At 51.4% G+C, this 16,397-nt stretch overlaps 1 protein-coding gene across 4 annotated transcripts in view; it reads right to left on the minus strand.

The window, feature by feature from the left end:
- MEGF11 (multiple EGF like domains 11) overlaps positions 1 to 16,397 on the minus strand; it is a 232,898-nt gene that overhangs the window by 14,941 nt on the left and 201,560 nt on the right. For 2 of the 4 annotated variants that reach the window (XM_024128856.2, XM_007112097.2), the window contains exons 12-19: positions 15,712 to 15,814; positions 10,441 to 10,587; positions 9,932 to 10,066; positions 4,927 to 5,055; positions 3,639 to 3,767; positions 3,021 to 3,149; positions 2,334 to 2,462; positions 772 to 1,008 (exon numbers count right to left, since the gene is read on the minus strand). In XM_024128856.2, coding sequence (XP_023984624.1) covers positions 772 to 1,008; positions 2,334 to 2,462; positions 3,021 to 3,149; positions 3,639 to 3,767; positions 4,927 to 5,055; positions 9,932 to 10,066; positions 10,441 to 10,587; positions 15,712 to 15,814 — 1,138 coding nt within the window. The remainder of the gene's footprint in view (positions 1 to 771; positions 1,009 to 2,333; positions 2,463 to 3,020; positions 3,150 to 3,638; positions 3,768 to 4,926; positions 5,056 to 9,931; positions 10,067 to 10,440; positions 10,588 to 15,711; positions 15,815 to 16,397) is intronic. The other 2 variants (XM_055088041.1, XM_055088043.1) reach the window with 1 other exon arrangement.

Below are 16,397 nucleotides of genomic sequence, written 5' to 3' on the forward strand. Positions count from 1 at the left end.
CCTCTTCTGTTTAATGAAATACGAAGCAAAAAGCTGTTCTTATTGCTAAGGCAGCAGTCCAGACTCCCAGATAAATGCCTGCTGGAGGTGTTACCTCATTTGTGAACAGACTGGGTTCCAGCAGGCCTGACTCGAGGGACATTGCCCAGACTTTCAGACTTCCCCACGTCAGGCACCTTCCCCTTCTACTGTATAAACAGGGCCCTCCTAACTCTGGGAACTGGGAGGGAGGGGTGCTCTGAGGCCTTCACCAAGGAAACAAAAATGGGACAGGGGTTGGACGTTGGGCCCCACAGCTGGTTTCCTGAGGTGGCACAGGCTGGGGAGAGGTTCCCCTGGAGCATTTAGGAAATTTACTGCTTAGCGTGGGTGCTCCTGTGGCTAAAGCCTGCTGAGGAGGATGGGAAGCTCTGGGGAAATGGAAGAAGGCTCCTAACCGTAGCTGTTCAGAGTGGGCATCCTGGAAATGACACCCCCTTGGAACCCCATCTGCCTTTCCCAAGTGAGCTCCTGCTCGTCACCTCCATTATCCCTGCAGGGGAGTCTGAGCATCCGGCCCCAGCAGACAACTCTGCAGGCACTACCACCCACCTTCAGTGATAAACCCCGGTGTCCCCAAGAATATCGTGTGGCTCCTCTTGGGTCGTGTGTGTGTGTGTGTGTGTGTGTGTGTGTGTGTGTGTGTGTGTGTGTGTGTGTGTGTGTGTGTGTGTGTGTGTGTGTCTGCGGGGGCGGGGCGCGGGAGGGAGCTGCTGGGGGCATAGCCCTTACCTGAGAGGGAGTAGTCAGTGCTGGTCATCCTCATGGCAGGTGTGTAGGAGACACGGGGAGCCAGGTCTCGGCCCTTCTCTTTCTGCCGCCGCCGGTGCCAGGCGAACAGGCCCAGCAGCACCACAATGAGGAACAACAGGAGGACGATGCCTGTGACAGCACCCACCGAGTGCCTCTCTGCACCCAGTGCTGGGCTGATCTTGGTGTAGGGATTTAGCTCCTCCATCATGAGGGCAGCTGCGGGCAGAGGGTGGGTGCTGAGCCTGGGGCAGGCCTGCTTGCTCTTCAGATCTCCTCAGCCTGGGGCCTAGACTCCTCAAGTTAGGAGACCCGGGTGCTGGTCTTGGCCCTATTCTTCAATCCCTTCACCCTCACGTGTCTGTCTTCAACTGTCTACAAAGGGTAGAGTCCCAGGGTCGTGACAAGGAGCAAATGTGATCGTAGGTGGGAACCAAAATAATGGATGTTTATTGAGTGTTTTACTCTGTTCTAAAAATGAGTTACAGATATTAACTCACTTGATCTTCCCGGCAGCCCTATAAAAGCTGTTTATAAGTCCCATGAGAAATAAAGACTAATTATTTCCCTTTCACAGATGAAGAAACCGAGTCACCAAAAGGTTAGGTAATTTGCCCAAGATCACACAACCAGTGACTGGTAGAGTGGGTTTCTCAGGAGTCAGGAAAAACTGGACTCAGCCCCCTCCCTGTCTACCAACTGTGTGACTCAGAATCCTCAGTTTGCTCCTTTGTAACATGGGGACAGCAATCCCACTGTGAGCACTAATGAGAGACTGACAACGAAAGCTGTGAGTGCTGTACCAGTGTGCCCAGGATTGCTGCTCCTAAAACCCCTCTTGATGATATATGTGTGGGCTGTCCCTCATCCCCCGTCAGAATGCAGTGGAAATGTCTTTTGGCCCCTTTTCTGTACTGTGGATGCTTGGGTGCCCATTCTCATCCCTATCTCCTACAGCCAACAGCAAAAACCATTTATCGAGTGCTCACTTGATGTGCCAGGCACTGTGCTGAGTCCTTTACTCACATTATCTTATCTTGGTCCTCACAACAGCACTATGGGGTCTTGTCTGACTATAGACCTGGAGCCAAGGTTGAGCCCCTTCGGGCTCCTTGGCTCTCAGCAGCACCTTGTGTCTTTCCACATGTGGAGTAACAGATCCAGCAAAAGGAAATGACCGGCCCAAGGACACCTAGCAGGTAATGGCAGAACCAGAATTGGGCAGATCTTCCCACTCGGTCTGCTGACCCTTCCACAGCACGGGCTTGCCGTCATCCTTTCTTGGCTCACATAACTTGCCAAGGATGAGCAAAGGGAAGTGGTGCCTGAGAGGCTGCCTCTCCACCTGCCTCTCCAGTGCCTGGAGCCTCCCCCTCTCCAGCCCCACCCCATTCCACTCCCACTCTCCTCCCAGTGTGAATAAAAGGAAGTCACAGAGTGTCCTTATAAAATTCAGTCATTCCCATTGGCTAGTCCCTAGAGCCTGCCCCATGGGGCCCTTTCTATAGCCCCCTTCCCCAGCGACTCTGCCATCTGTGTATTACCTTGGTCACACCTGATCCCTTTGAATCCAGAGCTGCAATAACAGGTGCCTGTGACATGGTCACAGGTGGCATTGTTCATGCACTCACACAGCTGCTGACACCCATAGCCAAAGGTTCCTGGTGCACATCCTGTGTAGCACAAAGAATTGGAGTCGACCGTGAGGTACACCCACTCTCCACCCCTCCCATCCCATATGTGGGCAGCTGTGAGGATTAGTTCTGTCTCACAGAGTGAAGCCTCTTTCTCTAGCTCCTGATGTGCTTTGGTTTGCTACTTGGGGCTAGACAGAACACCTATAACCCTGAGTGGGGGGGACACCCAACCCTACCTCCTCCTCACCTGGTCCACATTTACACAGCATCTTCCATGTGTCAGGCCCTGAGCCGGGTGCCACAGGGGCTTCAAAGATCAAACAAGATCTGCCTCCCTCTACTCTCGTTAAGCTCCTCCCCCAACAAAGGCTCTGCTCTGCCTCCACATGCCCCATCCCCACCCCCACTGAAGGAAGAAACTCTTCAGAAGCCAATGTAGGCCCAACCTTCGGGTTTTCTCCTTGGGAGTTGCTCCAAAAGTCAAGGGAGCAGGTGGTGCAGGGCCCTGATGGGTGGATCTCAAAGGGGGAGGCTTCCCCTGCAGGAGGCTGAGGCCTGGCATTGACACCAGGGTCAGGGGTCGGGACAGCTTACTCTGCTCACAGTGTCGCCCGGTGAAGCCCGTGCGGCAGGTACACTTGCCGCTGACGTGGTCACAGCTGGCACCATTCTGACACTGGCACACATGCCCGCAGTCCTTCCCATAAAATGCTTCTGGGCAGCCTGAAGAGAAACAGGGCAGGGGCAACTCTGAGGTGCAGTTGGGACCAAACCTGTCTCCTGCCCCTTCTTTCTCTGAGCATGGGGTGAGGACTAGCGAGACCCCGCACGCTCCACGCTCGGAACCCTCACGCTGAAGAGGCAGGGAGTCCTTTGGACAAGGGTACCTTGGAACCAGAGGCCAGGCTGATGTCTCTTTGCTGTGCAACCACAGGCTGCTCCTCCCCACGCTGGGCCCCCTGTCCAAGGAGGGTCTGGTCTTGGTGATTGCTGGGGTACCCGATAGCCCTGGCCTTCCAGGACTTTGGGCGCGTCAACCCCGAGTCCAGCCAGGCTCTTCAACCCCAGGGGTGGGTGGCGGGGGTGGATAGCTCCGAGCCCTGGGGCCTGCCTCCTCCCTCCCTCCACTGCAGGTCCAGACGATGCCCACGGCAGCCAGCAGGCCGCAGCATGGGATTCTAAATAGCTGGGAGGCTGGGAGGTGGGGCTTACGCTGTGTGCAGAAGAGTCCGGTCCAACCAGGGGTGCAGTGGCAGGCCCCATCCTCGGCGCTACAGCTCGCCCCGTTGTGGCAGCTGCATGTGTGGAAGCAGGCGGGGCCCCAGAACCCAGGTGGGCAAGCTGGGTGTGGGTGGGATGCAGAGGGTGAGGGCCAGACGGAGAGGGAGGGGGAGGGAGGGAGGGGGAGTGCATGTCAGCCAAGATGCCAGGATGCCCCCGGGTGGCATTTCCTGGCTTTCACGGGGCTTAACCACTGTTCCCAGAATTCCTTCACTCACCTCTTGACCCAGTCACCCAGGATTCCCATTAAGCCTGGATTCTCTGCCCACCCTCCCAGTTGTGAGGGCTTCTGAACCTTCCCTCTTAGGGGAATGACTGTGATTTGGAGTGTGTGGTAAACTGTAAACACTGCGGTTTACGGTGTGAATACTGTGTGTACTAACTTCCCCATGAGGATGGGGTGGGGGGGACTTTCCCAGGGTAGGGACTTCTTTCTTCTCAGGGAGCTAGGAAGATGGCACGGGTGCCTCCTACATCAGAATGGAAATGCCTTCAGGCCAGTTTTTTGTTTGTTTTCCGGCATGCAGGATCTTAGTTCCCTGACCAGGGATCAAACCCTTGCCCCCTGCAGTGGAAGTGCAGCATCTTAACCACTGGACCACCAGGGAAGTCCTGGGCCAGGGCATCTTAACTGGGACCGTCCTAGGGGTACTGGCTGGGTCTCACCCATCAGCCAAGGACTCCACAGGGCAGAGGCTGAGTCTCTGCCTTTAGATTGGGGGTCCCTGTTACCTCTGTATCAGATTGGGTTCACCTTATATGAACAGCCCCTACAATGCCCTGCCCAGGCCTATGATGCCCAGGCCATCAGTCACATGAGCCACCCAGAGGACACCCTTGCAAGGCAACTGCCCGGGCCACCCCTCACTTCCCTACTCCCTCTTCCTCCACATCCAAACTTAGCGGCTACTCCTTGCTCAGGTGCTAGGAGTATTAATACTCAGCATTCATAGTATTAATGATACTACCAATAATGCCCATATCTTTAATACTAGCAGTTAATAATGCTAGTGATCAATCCTAGTAATTCATCACGTTAGCTATAGAGACTATAAGGGACTCAGGTGGACATTCCTATCTGCAGGAGGTTTCAGCCCTGGGAGGTAGAAGCACCAGGGGCAGAGAGGTTCTGGGCAGGGAGTGGGTGTTTCTGGGCCTGACTGCGGTGGGTGTGGGGGGGGCATCCCCGGGGGAGCATTCCCAGGGGGCAGCAGCTTACCCTGTGAGCAGTCCTTGCCAATCCATCCAGGGAAGCACTGGCAGGAGCCATCGATGGGGCTGCAGGTCCCGTTGTTGGCACAGGAGCAGAGCTGGGCACAGTCCTGCCCAAAGTGCCCTCCAGCACACACTGTGGGCACAGGACAGCCTGGCAGCTGCCCTCCCACTTGTACTCCTCAGACCACCACCCACAGCTGCACCCCCAGAAGTTCCCAGGCCACAGCCATGGCCACCCTGGGGTCACGGATCTGGGTGGGAACTGCCCACCTCAGCACCCCCATCACCCTTCTCCATTTCCGCATCAGTGAGTTCCCCCTCTTGTGTCCACAGATGCATTCTTCGGGAGCCTCTAGTAATGATTCCCTCTGACTGGAAAGAACTGAGGCCCATAGGGGTAGAATCACTGGACTTAGGTCTCGGGGACACAAGTGGTGAGGCTGGGAATCCCACCTCTGCACTCAGTCCAGTGGTCCCTGCACTGGCCCGCAGCCTTCTGCTTTCCATTACCACACGTGTCAGCATCATTGATCTCACAACTGTGAGGGCAGGGGATGTTTATAGCTGGAAGGAGAGGGACAAATGCAGGGTGGCAGGTCTGTCTGCAGTTAGACGGCTGGAGGACAGGCCCCGAATGTCTATACCTGTCCCCCTGTTTCCTCTGTCTCTCCAAATCCAACCTGTTCCTTGAGCCTCAGTTTAGCCTCCTCCCCAGGAGAGCCCTCCTGGGTCCACAAGGTGCTCTCTTCCACTGAGCTCCCATGGTATTTCCACCTTGATTCCTTTGTAGGATTTTGATCCCGCCCCTCCTGGAGGAGTCATTCCTTGGCTCCTGGAGGAAGGGCTGGTTTCCTCAACAAAGCTGCAAGCTCCTTGTGGACTAGATATGAGTGTTCACCGAGCACATCCCTTCTCAATTCCCTCTCAGTTCATCCTCCACCTGCTTCCTACAGCCTGAGCTCTGAAAGCACAGCTCTCTTCACGGCACTCCTATGCCCTGCTCAAACATCCTCAGTGGGACCCTAGTGCCCCAGAATAAAACCTAGATCCTAGAGATCAGCACTTAAACATATCACCCAGACATTGGACCACACACCACTTTCCAAATAACACCCCATGCCTTTCCTCCTCTGTGCTTTCACTCCAGCTATTCCCTCCCAGAATTTCCCTGACCCTCATGCCCAGCTGTGGAAATCCTACCCTGCCTACAAGACACATCTTAAGTGCCACCTCCCCGATGATCCCTCTGTAGTAGACAGCTAGTCCTTCAATATCAATTCTCTTCTTCCTTAGAAGTAGAGTTTTAACTGGGCATATGGCCACCTGCACAGTGGGGTATGACCACGTGACTACATTCTGACCAATGGTAAGTGGAAATGCGTGTCTTTATTTGCTCATTCATCCTTCCTGTTGAAGAATAATGTGGATTATGGATGAGAATTGTGGGTAAGATAGCTGGAGCTCAAGCAGCTACCTTTCCTCAGAGGTGGAAGCCATGTGCTGAGGATGGCAGAACAACAAGATAGAAGGAGCCTGGGTCCCTGACATCTATGTAAGCTACCCTACCACTCCCTAGTGGCCTACTTCTGGATCTTTGCTTTTCTTTCTTTTTATCTTTTTTGGGTTTTTTTGTAAATGTGTGAGGGAAACAAAGCTTGTCATCTTCAAGTCAGTTATTTAGGGTTTTTATGTTACTTATAGCTGAACTTAATCCTAACAGATTCACCCCTCTTCTCTGTTCTGGGAGGCTATGTCCCTGTTTGAGCTTCTAGGACCCTCTATTAGTTTCTTCCCTGGTCTTCTGTTACTGTGGCTTGTGAGCCGTTTCAGGCCAGGCCTGGGTTCCACCCGTGTCTGTACACCCACAATGCCTGGAAAAACAACAGGTGCTCAAGGCACGGTGGCTGAATATGTGGAAATAAACTGCTGCCCCTTCTCCCCCCACCCCAGCCCCCAAGTTCTCCTGGGAAAGGCTGAGCTCAGAATTTTCCCCTCTGGACTGCATGCTTTGTGAGGGCAGGGAACTTGGCTCTCTTGTTCTTTGTCGTGTCCGAGTACCCAGCACAGTGCATGGCATACAACAAACACTCAGGAACTATTCCCCAAATGGCCAAAACCGGCCCCAGGAGCAGTGACGTTCCAGTGGGTTCTGTTGGAATCAGTGACCCCTGTCCCTTCGAGCTCCTCTCAGTTTGACATGCTCCCTCAAAGCCCAGTTCCAGCTGGCTCTACACCCTCCAAGATGGCCTCCTTGCATCCCTGTTATGGGGGAGGAAGTCCTTGAATCCCTGAGGCCCTCATTTGGCTGAGCCACACAGAGCATCAGGGGAAGGTGTTGACTCTTAAAGAAAAGCAACTTCCCCAGGCCCACATCTCTTGAACTTTGGGCTGGCACCCCTCCCTTAGGCCACACTGCCTCATATTGCCGGCCCTTCCCCAACTGGAGAGTGGGCACCTGGATCTTGGCCACTCTGCGCCTCTCCTGGACATGATTAGCAATTGGGACAAACAATACCAGGCTCTCGAGCCCAAAGCCTTGGGTTTGGGTACTAGTTTTATTTATGTATTCAACAAACACTTCTATGGCACTTTTATGTACCACTGTTCAGAATGCTTCACAAATGTTAGTTCAATTAACCTTGTAATACTCTCATTATTACATATTTTCATTCTTACTAACTCTACAGATGAGGAAACTGAGGGACTGACTGAGAGGTTAAGTAACTTGCCCAAGGTCACACAGCCAGGAAGCTCTGCCACTCACTGGCTTAAGTACCTCCGAGCAAACCACATCACCCCTCTCAGTCTCTGTTTCCTCATCTTTGAAATGGGACTGATAACTCTCACCCACTGGCCTTGGGCTATAGTTAATGGTTATGGGCACGCTGGCTAATTTGGGTCCTGTGCTCTTCCCTAGCAAAAACCTTAGCTCCTTCCAGGGCAGGTCCACTGCCAGGAGGATGACATGCATCTCACCTGTTTGCAGCTCAGCCTCCAGCTTTGGCTTCCTGAAAAGCACGTCACCCAGCATGCTCTTCCCTGCCTCTGGGAGGTACATGATGTGGGGAACCCATCCCTTACTCCTGGCCCTCTGTGGGGAGCTGGGTGCCAGAGATGCTCCACTGACACCCACCCTAAAACCAACTCTGAGCTTCTCTGACAGTCTTATCTTTGAAGTCTTTCTCACATACGCAAGGCTGACAAATTCACCCACAGAGCTGCTAATGTGATCAGTCTAATACATTAATTGGTTGACTTCTTAGCTGAATCAAGAGTGAGGCAAAGAGAGGGGTGGTGGAGAGAAGGGGGGCTGGTGAAAAGAAAACATCTGGTTGTATTTAATCTATGTTTAATGATTCTGCATAAGCAGTGTCTGTAATTTGTAACTCGCTGGAAAGCCAGTCATTAGAAAGCGTCAGTTCAATTTTTTACAAGGTTTGAGACTTAACCAGTGCAGTTGCCATTAATAGCAAACTCTGTTAGATCTATGTGTGGAAAATACTCATTAGGCCAGCGGGCGATAAATCAGACATTGCAGGATGTGAGAGTTACTCCTCAGGCTGCTTAGGTCCCAATTTAGACCCGGCCTATCTGTATTGACGGCTGGGTCTCTGATGTTTAATAAGTAAACCTCGACATGTCAGGTTATGATTAAACTGTCCTAGGAGGACTGCAAGCAAATGAAACTGTCACGTTTGTTTCCCTGGGGTCCAAACTTCTCATGACCTCAAAGCATCACGGAGTTAACTTTCCACTCATACATATTAATGGCCCACACACTTAGAAAAATAGCGGAGCTCAGTGGTCATTATTCATCAAAAGAATCCAGTCCCCTGGGAGGCAGTGAGCTCTCAAAGGAAGTATTTAAGCAGAGGCCAGATATGACTCTCCCAGATGACCTTGAAGTTGCTTTTAGCTCTAAGTTTACCTTAGACTAAGATCCTTTCGCTCCTTACAGGTTAAAGTACAAATTCTGCAACCTTGCCTTCAAAACTTTCCAGGAGTCCCCAGACTACCTTCTCTGTCCCCTTTGCCATCCACAGCCCCTGCATTCTCCTGCCATTCCCTATGGCTGGATAGTCGCATATGCACGCCTCTGTGCTTTGCCCAGGTTGGTTCCTCTACCCACAATGCCTTTCTTCAGTCTCTGCCTTTTAGGCTAAGGCCCAGCTGAAGTCCTACACGGCACGGAGCCATCCCCCAAATCCACCCTGCCTTGGCCTAACTAAGCCAGGGACAGCAATAAGCAATGGTGTGCAATGGAGCCAGCTTCTACCTTCACACTGGCTATTAAATATTCGGGAATTTCACGACTGGTGTTAAACCATTGGTACCTTAGAATCAGCCATGGTGGGAATATCTACAGCATGGAAATTTGCAAATGATACAGATTAGGGCTTTTCCCCCACAGAGAGCCAGTTTAGCAGCACACCAATTCAATAAGCTTTATCTCCCTTTTCAGCTCCCGTTGAGTGGAAGAGTTGGCTGGAGTTGGTGCTGTGGATTCTGCAGCTGAGACAGGAAAGCGTGTGGTGAGGGACTAGTGTTGGCCTGAGTGTGAGGGGAGAAGGGCTGGGAAGTTGCCATCTCCAGCGAAGCCAGAACTATCTCCTCTGAGCTCCCACAGTGTTCTCTGCCTTTCCCACTTGGCACTCAGCACAAGCCATTTGGAGTCACTTCATATGTGGACCTCATCTACACTTGTTTCATTTTTTATCCATTTAGACTGGGCTTTGGAGTCAGAATTTGTTTTTCAGCTCTGCCGCTTCTAGCTGTGAGACCGTGGAGAAGTCATTTAACCTCTCTGAACCTGTTCGTTCAACTGCATAATGGCTTTATCTCACGCCCCGTGATGTGTCCAATTCTTATTAAGGTAGGCCTAAGCCCTGAAGAGCCAAGGAGCTGCCTCCACAGAGTATGATGAGAATCCTGAACCTTCCTTCCCTGCTACTTCCCTCCTGGGACTCATTTTCTCGCTGGTCCACACACCTTCCCCCTGGAAACAGTACCTTGGTTGCAGAGGGTTCCGGAGAATCCAGGGAGGCACTCACAGATGCCGCTGGCGTGATGGCAGGGCCCGCTGCTGTGCACGCAGAGGGGGCACGGCTGGGCACAGCTGTGGCCATAGAACCCAGGGGCGCAGACTGGGGGTGAAGAGGAGATGGTGGTCAGCAGCCCAAGGGGCCCCAGCCAGCCTGGCTACTTGTCCAGTCCCACACAGCAATGAAGAGAGGCTTCTCAGAAGCATGGGGAGAGTCGCGTCTGCCCCACACCTGGGAGGGCCCGTCCCTTTCTACAGAGAGGAGTTGTGGTCTGGTCCTGTTTCTACTGGGGAGCCAGACTAGGCCCTGAACTTGGGGACAGAAAAGTCAGGGCCAGGAGAAAGGGGATTAGAGGGAGGGATTTGATGGGGATTGACTGTGTAAGCCCAGCCTCTCTCAGGCCAGTGCTAGTTCCAGCTGGGAAGGCTGGGGAGGATGAGCTGTCCGGGGTCTGCGGGGTAGGGTCTCAGCCTTACTTCTCTGGCATAAGGGTCCTCGGAAGCCCGGGGCACACTCGCAGCTCCCATCCTCTGGGGAGCAGGAGCCGCCGTTCTCGCAGCTGCAGGACACGGAGCAGTTGGGGCCCCAGCGACCGGGCGGACACATGCTGTCACAGTGGACGCCTGTGGGCCAGAGGCAGACTCAGGTCAGTGGTAAGGGGCGAGGGTGAAAGGAAGAATGGGGCGGGTGGTACTATGCAGTAAGAAGAGGTGGAGGCAAACACAGTACATCTGGGAATATGGAGGAGAAAAACAGAGAAGCTTGGCTGGTCAGGGAGGGCTTCCAGGAAGAGGCGATGCCTGAACTGAGTCCTAAAGACCAAGGAGGAATTGACCAGATAAAGGAAACCCTATGTGCAAAGAGCAGGAGGCAGGAGAGAGAATCACACCTTGAAAGATAAAACAGCATAGTGTGGTTGAACCATAAAGTACAAGATGGGATACGGCGAGAGATGAGATTGTGGGAATCAGAAGGGATCAGATCATGAAGGGCTTCCTTTGTCTTTGACATCTTAGCTGGAATCCAAGGTTAGTGCAGCAAGTGAGTGCCATTGTAGGGGCTACATGAGCTGGGAGTGAGTTACATGCCCACCCACGTTAGCCCAGGAGCCGCCGATCCTTGCTGGGCCCTAGCCAACCAGCCCCTGGGCAGTGGCTTAGAGAGTGGGTGGGGTCTTTTCAGATTCTTTTGACCACAGTCCTCAGTGCAATATGTATTTTATATCAAATGTGCACACACATGTATAAAAGAAACCAACATTTTGCAAATGACATTTACTGTCACTGTGATGCAATCTGATGTTTTCTCTGCACTATGATGTATTCTATGTCCTTAAGAAAAAAAAAAGCTAGTTGTGACCCAGAAAATTGATTTAATGACCTTCAGCTTGACATACAGTGGCCTCTGCGGGAAGGGATGGAATCTGTCAAAAAGAAAGAGGAGCAAGGCCTACATGGTCTTTTTGAGCTGAGAGAAAGGAAATATGTGTTGGGGTGATTACAGCCTGAAGGCTGAGAAGAATTTTAAAAGGCCTGAGGCTGGATGCCCAGCTCTGGCGTGGGGTTTCCTCCCAGGCAGAAAGGCTTCTAGTCTGCCACGCGTAAGGTGAACAGACCGTGGGGAACCAGGAGACCAATTTGGCTTTGGAAGGTGAATATCAGAGGCTCAGAGAGAAGCAGAATTAGTTTAAAAAGGACGTCTGCCTTGTTATAAGGAAAGGGATTGTGAGAAAGAAAAAGAAAGAAGGAGGAAGACATTCAGGCTCAGTGAACAGAGCCGGCCCTAGCAGCAGCAGGAGAGCGGTGGGACCAGTTTAGAGGCAGACTGGAATTATACAAGCTTACCTGGGTGGGTGGGGAAAGGCGAGGGGGCAGAACAGAGGGAGAGAGTGGAGAGGGAGGGGAGGCAACAGGCTTTACTCTCCTCCGACACCTCAGTCTAGCCCATGCTCCCTCCCTGGGCCTCCCTCCCTGTGACAGCTCAATTCTGCAGCAGGGTGGAGGCTTCAGATGCCACTCTGCAGGAAATAGGCCTCTGAATGGAGGGAACGGGGCATGGGGAGCTTCTTCCTGGGAATACAGTCTTTCCCCAGTGAGAATCTGGTGGTCACATTTCCTCCTCAGTGGAGGTCTCTCCCAGTGGAGTTTCAGGTGCACAAGAGGTGAAGCCCGGACAAGCAACACGGATGGACCAAAGGGGAGCCTGGGGCGAGGGAAACCACAAAGCTGTTTAAAACCAAAAGCCATGATCTGCCCCAAGGAATTCTTTGGCCTGTGGTTGTTGAAAACAACCTGTTCAGACTGCAGGCCGAGGGACCCTGCTACTCTTGGGAGGTGCCCTGGACTGCGGAGGAGCTCCACTGTCTAACGGGGGCCTCCAATCCCTCCTGTGCAGCAAGCACGCTTGGTTAGGCTGCCCAAGGCTCTTTGCCATAATTGTAGGCTTTTCCCTAAAACTGTATGCAGATATTACTGTGATTAATAAAACACAATGCATGCAAAAGCACCCCTGAATTCATGGCAGCTTGTTGCTATCATGTTTTCCCCCAAATCAGTGGATGTTAAAAGTACAGCTACTCGCATGTGTGGGATCCTCCAAATGTTTTCATGTCAAAAAGTTGTCCTCTTTTTTGGAGATTAAGAATCACAGGTGTAAGGTGATTATGCTCAGATTGCAGATGGCTGCAAGGGCCCACTGGGTTCTAGTATCTGCCAATTATTCTAGTCTAGGCCTGGTTCTGTGGGTGTGGGGCTCCTCTTTGAGGTTGTTATATGTCCTAAGAGCTCCCTGGAACTTAAGACATTGGCATCTAAGTGGGGAGAAGGGTCCAGGGTTTCCCCTTGCATGGAAAAGCCAGTTGCACCGGTGCAGTCAAAGGGCTTGACCTTGGCCTAAAGGGAGGCTCTTCAACTACAGCTTCTGAAGAGGAGTAGCATCATCAGTTAGTTGCCTTCTCTAGGCCCTGTTTTCCCTATTGTTGAATGGGGATAATAATCCCCCTTAGGGATCCCTCCCATTCTTACCCTTAGGGAATCTCCCTGCTTTATCTTTCAGGGCCCCCTACACATCTACATGGGTGGGTAAAGCTAGGCTAAGAATCTATATATTGTGACCTCTAGTTCATGTCATAAGGCTAGCAGCAATTCAGCAGCCCACATCCTTCAGGGACTGTTTTGGGTTTTTGGGTCTTCCTTCTCCAGGAAGTCTTCCTGAATGTCTGCCTAGGGATTCAAGCATCTATTTGATAGTGGCATACAACTTTGTCCCTACCTATCATTTGAATATTTCATATATATGTGTCCTGTGAAGACAGGGACTATGGCTTCTTGACACTTCTTTCTGACTCTCTTTATCCAGGTGCTCCTAATGGGCAGGGAAATGATCTTGGTCATTTTTGCATCTCTAGCACCCAGGACAGTGTCTGGCACACAGCAGGTGCCCAGGGGCTATTGCTGTTGAATTTTGCCATTTACTGCTGGGCCTAGCACAGTGCCGGGCACATGGTAGCTGCCAAATAAAGACTTGGTGATGGCTCGAGTCAATAAATGCTAGCTGAATGAATAAATGGTTCCCCTTTACAATGCAATCCAGTGTCTCCCATCCTGTTGGCACTAATGTCCTGAGACCTTGGGCAGCTCCCTTTCCTCATCTGTAGCATAGGAGGTTGGAGCGGAACATCGTCAAGGTCTCCTTCACTTCAAGGGGAAAGGCCATATATGGTTATAGGCCAGCTTCTTTCAATTTATTTCAATAAACACTGAGTAAGCACCTACTATGTGCAGGGCAAGGTGAATTAGATATCATGCCAGTCAAGAAGTATGTGGCTAAGGGGGGCAAGGGGAGAAGACATGTACATGCTTAGAGCAAAGAAAAACAAGTGTTGAGCCTAGGCACAAGCAACATGCCAGGGGCTCGGTAGTCAGCAGTGGGTGGGGAGGGCTTGCCGAGCAGGAGGCTGGGGCCTTTACCTTGCGCCCTCACTGTCTTTCCTTGGTTTCCTTCTGCTTGACAAATCTCAGGACATCAATTGCTCCTTTGAAATGACTTCAGGACCACGTTTGGGGAAATTAGTTTTAGAACAGCAGAGACCTTGTGGAAAGGTTGTCCATCAAAGACAGAATTTTTAAGCACCAGATGTCATTGAAATCTTATCGGTTCACTCGAAATTAAGGCAATGAAAAATTAAAATGGATTTGCATTTGGCTCCAGCTAAGAGTCTAGGGTGCCAGTAACCAGGGTGGAGCCTAGCTCTGTACTAAGCGGCAGGGCAAGGGAGTCAGGTCGGAGATGCTACAGAGGAAGCAATGTTCCCAGCCCTCAGTTGCTCAGAAACTTTCTGGTTGCAGAGAACAGAGGTTGCTCAGCAGCCTGGTGTGAATTATTTATCTGAGGACCTACACTGCCAGCAATGCCTGTATTTCTTTATCCTTGCTGTCCACCACTTTGGGAATGGCCAGTGGGTTCATTCACATAACATTAACACTGTATTTGTGGCTTACACTGACTGAGCACCTATTATGTGCCAGGCACTGTTAGCGCTTACAGGTATTAACTCATTTAAACTTCAAAATGATCTTGTAGTTATAAGGATTATAATTATCTGCATTTTATGGATGGAGGATTCAGGCCCTGTGAGGGTAAAGGACTTGCCCAAGGAGGTCTGGTGCCAGCTCTGTGTTCTTAACCATTTCTCAGTGTGTGGCAGGCAGTGGATACAGTGGTGAACAAGGCAGATGTGGTCCCTGCCTCCACAGAACTGATGGTCAAGGTGGGAGGCAGATAATAAACAAATCATTACTCAAATCAGAGTTCAGTGACAATTGAAGTAAGTACAGCAAAATGCTGTGAGAATTAATTAAAGGGGCTCTTTCATAGTCTTGGCCAGGTTGGGGAGGTGGTAGTATCAGGGGGAGAGAGCCTTCCCAGAGGACGTCAACTTTACGTCGAAATATGATGGATGAGAAGGTGTTATTAGGTGAAGAGAAGGGGAAAGAGTGATCTAGGCAGACGGAATGCACATTTGAGGCCTGGAGTCAGAGAGGGTGGTTGGCCCAGGTGGTGGAGTGAAGTGAGTAATGCGAGGGCACAAAAGAGAGGTGGAGGAGTTGGGCAGGGCCTCACAGGGCCATGTGGACCCCAGGTCACTGTAAGGATTTTGGATCACTGTCATGGGAAGCCATGGAGGCATCCTGAGCAGGGACTGATGTGAACGGATCTGGCCACCATGTGCAGAGTGGATGCAGCTGTGCAAGGGGGGAGGCCCACAGAAAAACGGGAGGCCGAGGCAGTGCCTGCTGAGAGATGGTGTTCAGTGGACGAGGGTGGTAGCAGTGGCTGGTGAGAAATGGATGGATTTGCCATCTATTTAGGAGGTGAGCTGCCAGGACACATGTAGGGGCCAGGAGTCTGAGCCTAGGCTAAGGAGAAAGTTCCCTGTCCCCCTCTCCACCATATCCTCTGCAAACACAGATTAAGCACCCACACCTTTGCCTGAATTTTTTTAAACTGGTCTGTCCCTAGCCCTTAGAACAGAGCCTGCACATACTAGGTGTTCAATTAATATTTGTTTACTCAAAGGGAATGAAATGGAGAACTGAAGCCCAGAGGATATAAAGAAAAGGTGCATATGTAGGGAGCAAGAAGAAGAAAAAGTGAAGGAAAAAAAGAAGGAACAGTCAAGAGAAGCAGGAGACTACCAAGAGCTCAGTTTCACAGGACCAGGATGGTGGCATGGCAGAGGGGGTTACCTGTCCATCCGGCCAGGCAGCAGCAGTGGCCTGTGACGGGATCACAGCCATCGGCGTGGCTGCAGTCACAACGCTCACTGCAGTTCAGCCCAAATGTGCCATCCTGTGGAGAGAAGTGGGAGAGAGAAATGACGAGACCTAGGCCCTCAGAGGTTCTCACACTTCTTTTGGATGTTGATGACAAAACTGAGCCCCTGCCCAGCAAGGATGAAGAGAAACTGGGGCTGGAGCACTGTGGAGGCACTTTTTATAACTGGGGATCCAGTGAAGCTACTCCAAATAATTCTTTGGCTGCATTACGAAGAGTATGCAGTTTGGAAGGAGGGAGGTGTTGGTCCTGCCCTACCTCTCAATGGTCAAGCTCAGAGAGCTGTAATGATCATTAATTAAAATTGTAAATGAAAATGCACCTTGCAAATTTTAAAACATTGATCACATGTGAGGAATGACTATGATTTTTTCTTTGTGGGTAAGAAGGTGGCGGTCAACATTTGTTGTGTGCTCATCAGGTATCAAGAGTCTCATATAATTTACTTCTCTTAATCTTCACAACAACTCTATGAGAAGGTTCCATTATATTCAAAATTTAAAGATGAGGTGAAGTAACATGCTCCAGGTAACACAGTTAGGATGAGGCAAAGGCAGGATTGGAACCCAGGACTGTAGGACTCATTCAACAATATCCT

Source organism: Physeter macrocephalus, chromosome 11 (genome assembly GCF_002837175.3).
Source record: "Physeter macrocephalus isolate SW-GA chromosome 11, ASM283717v5, whole genome shotgun sequence".
NCBI lineage: Eukaryota > Metazoa > Chordata > Mammalia > Artiodactyla > Physeteridae > Physeter > Physeter macrocephalus.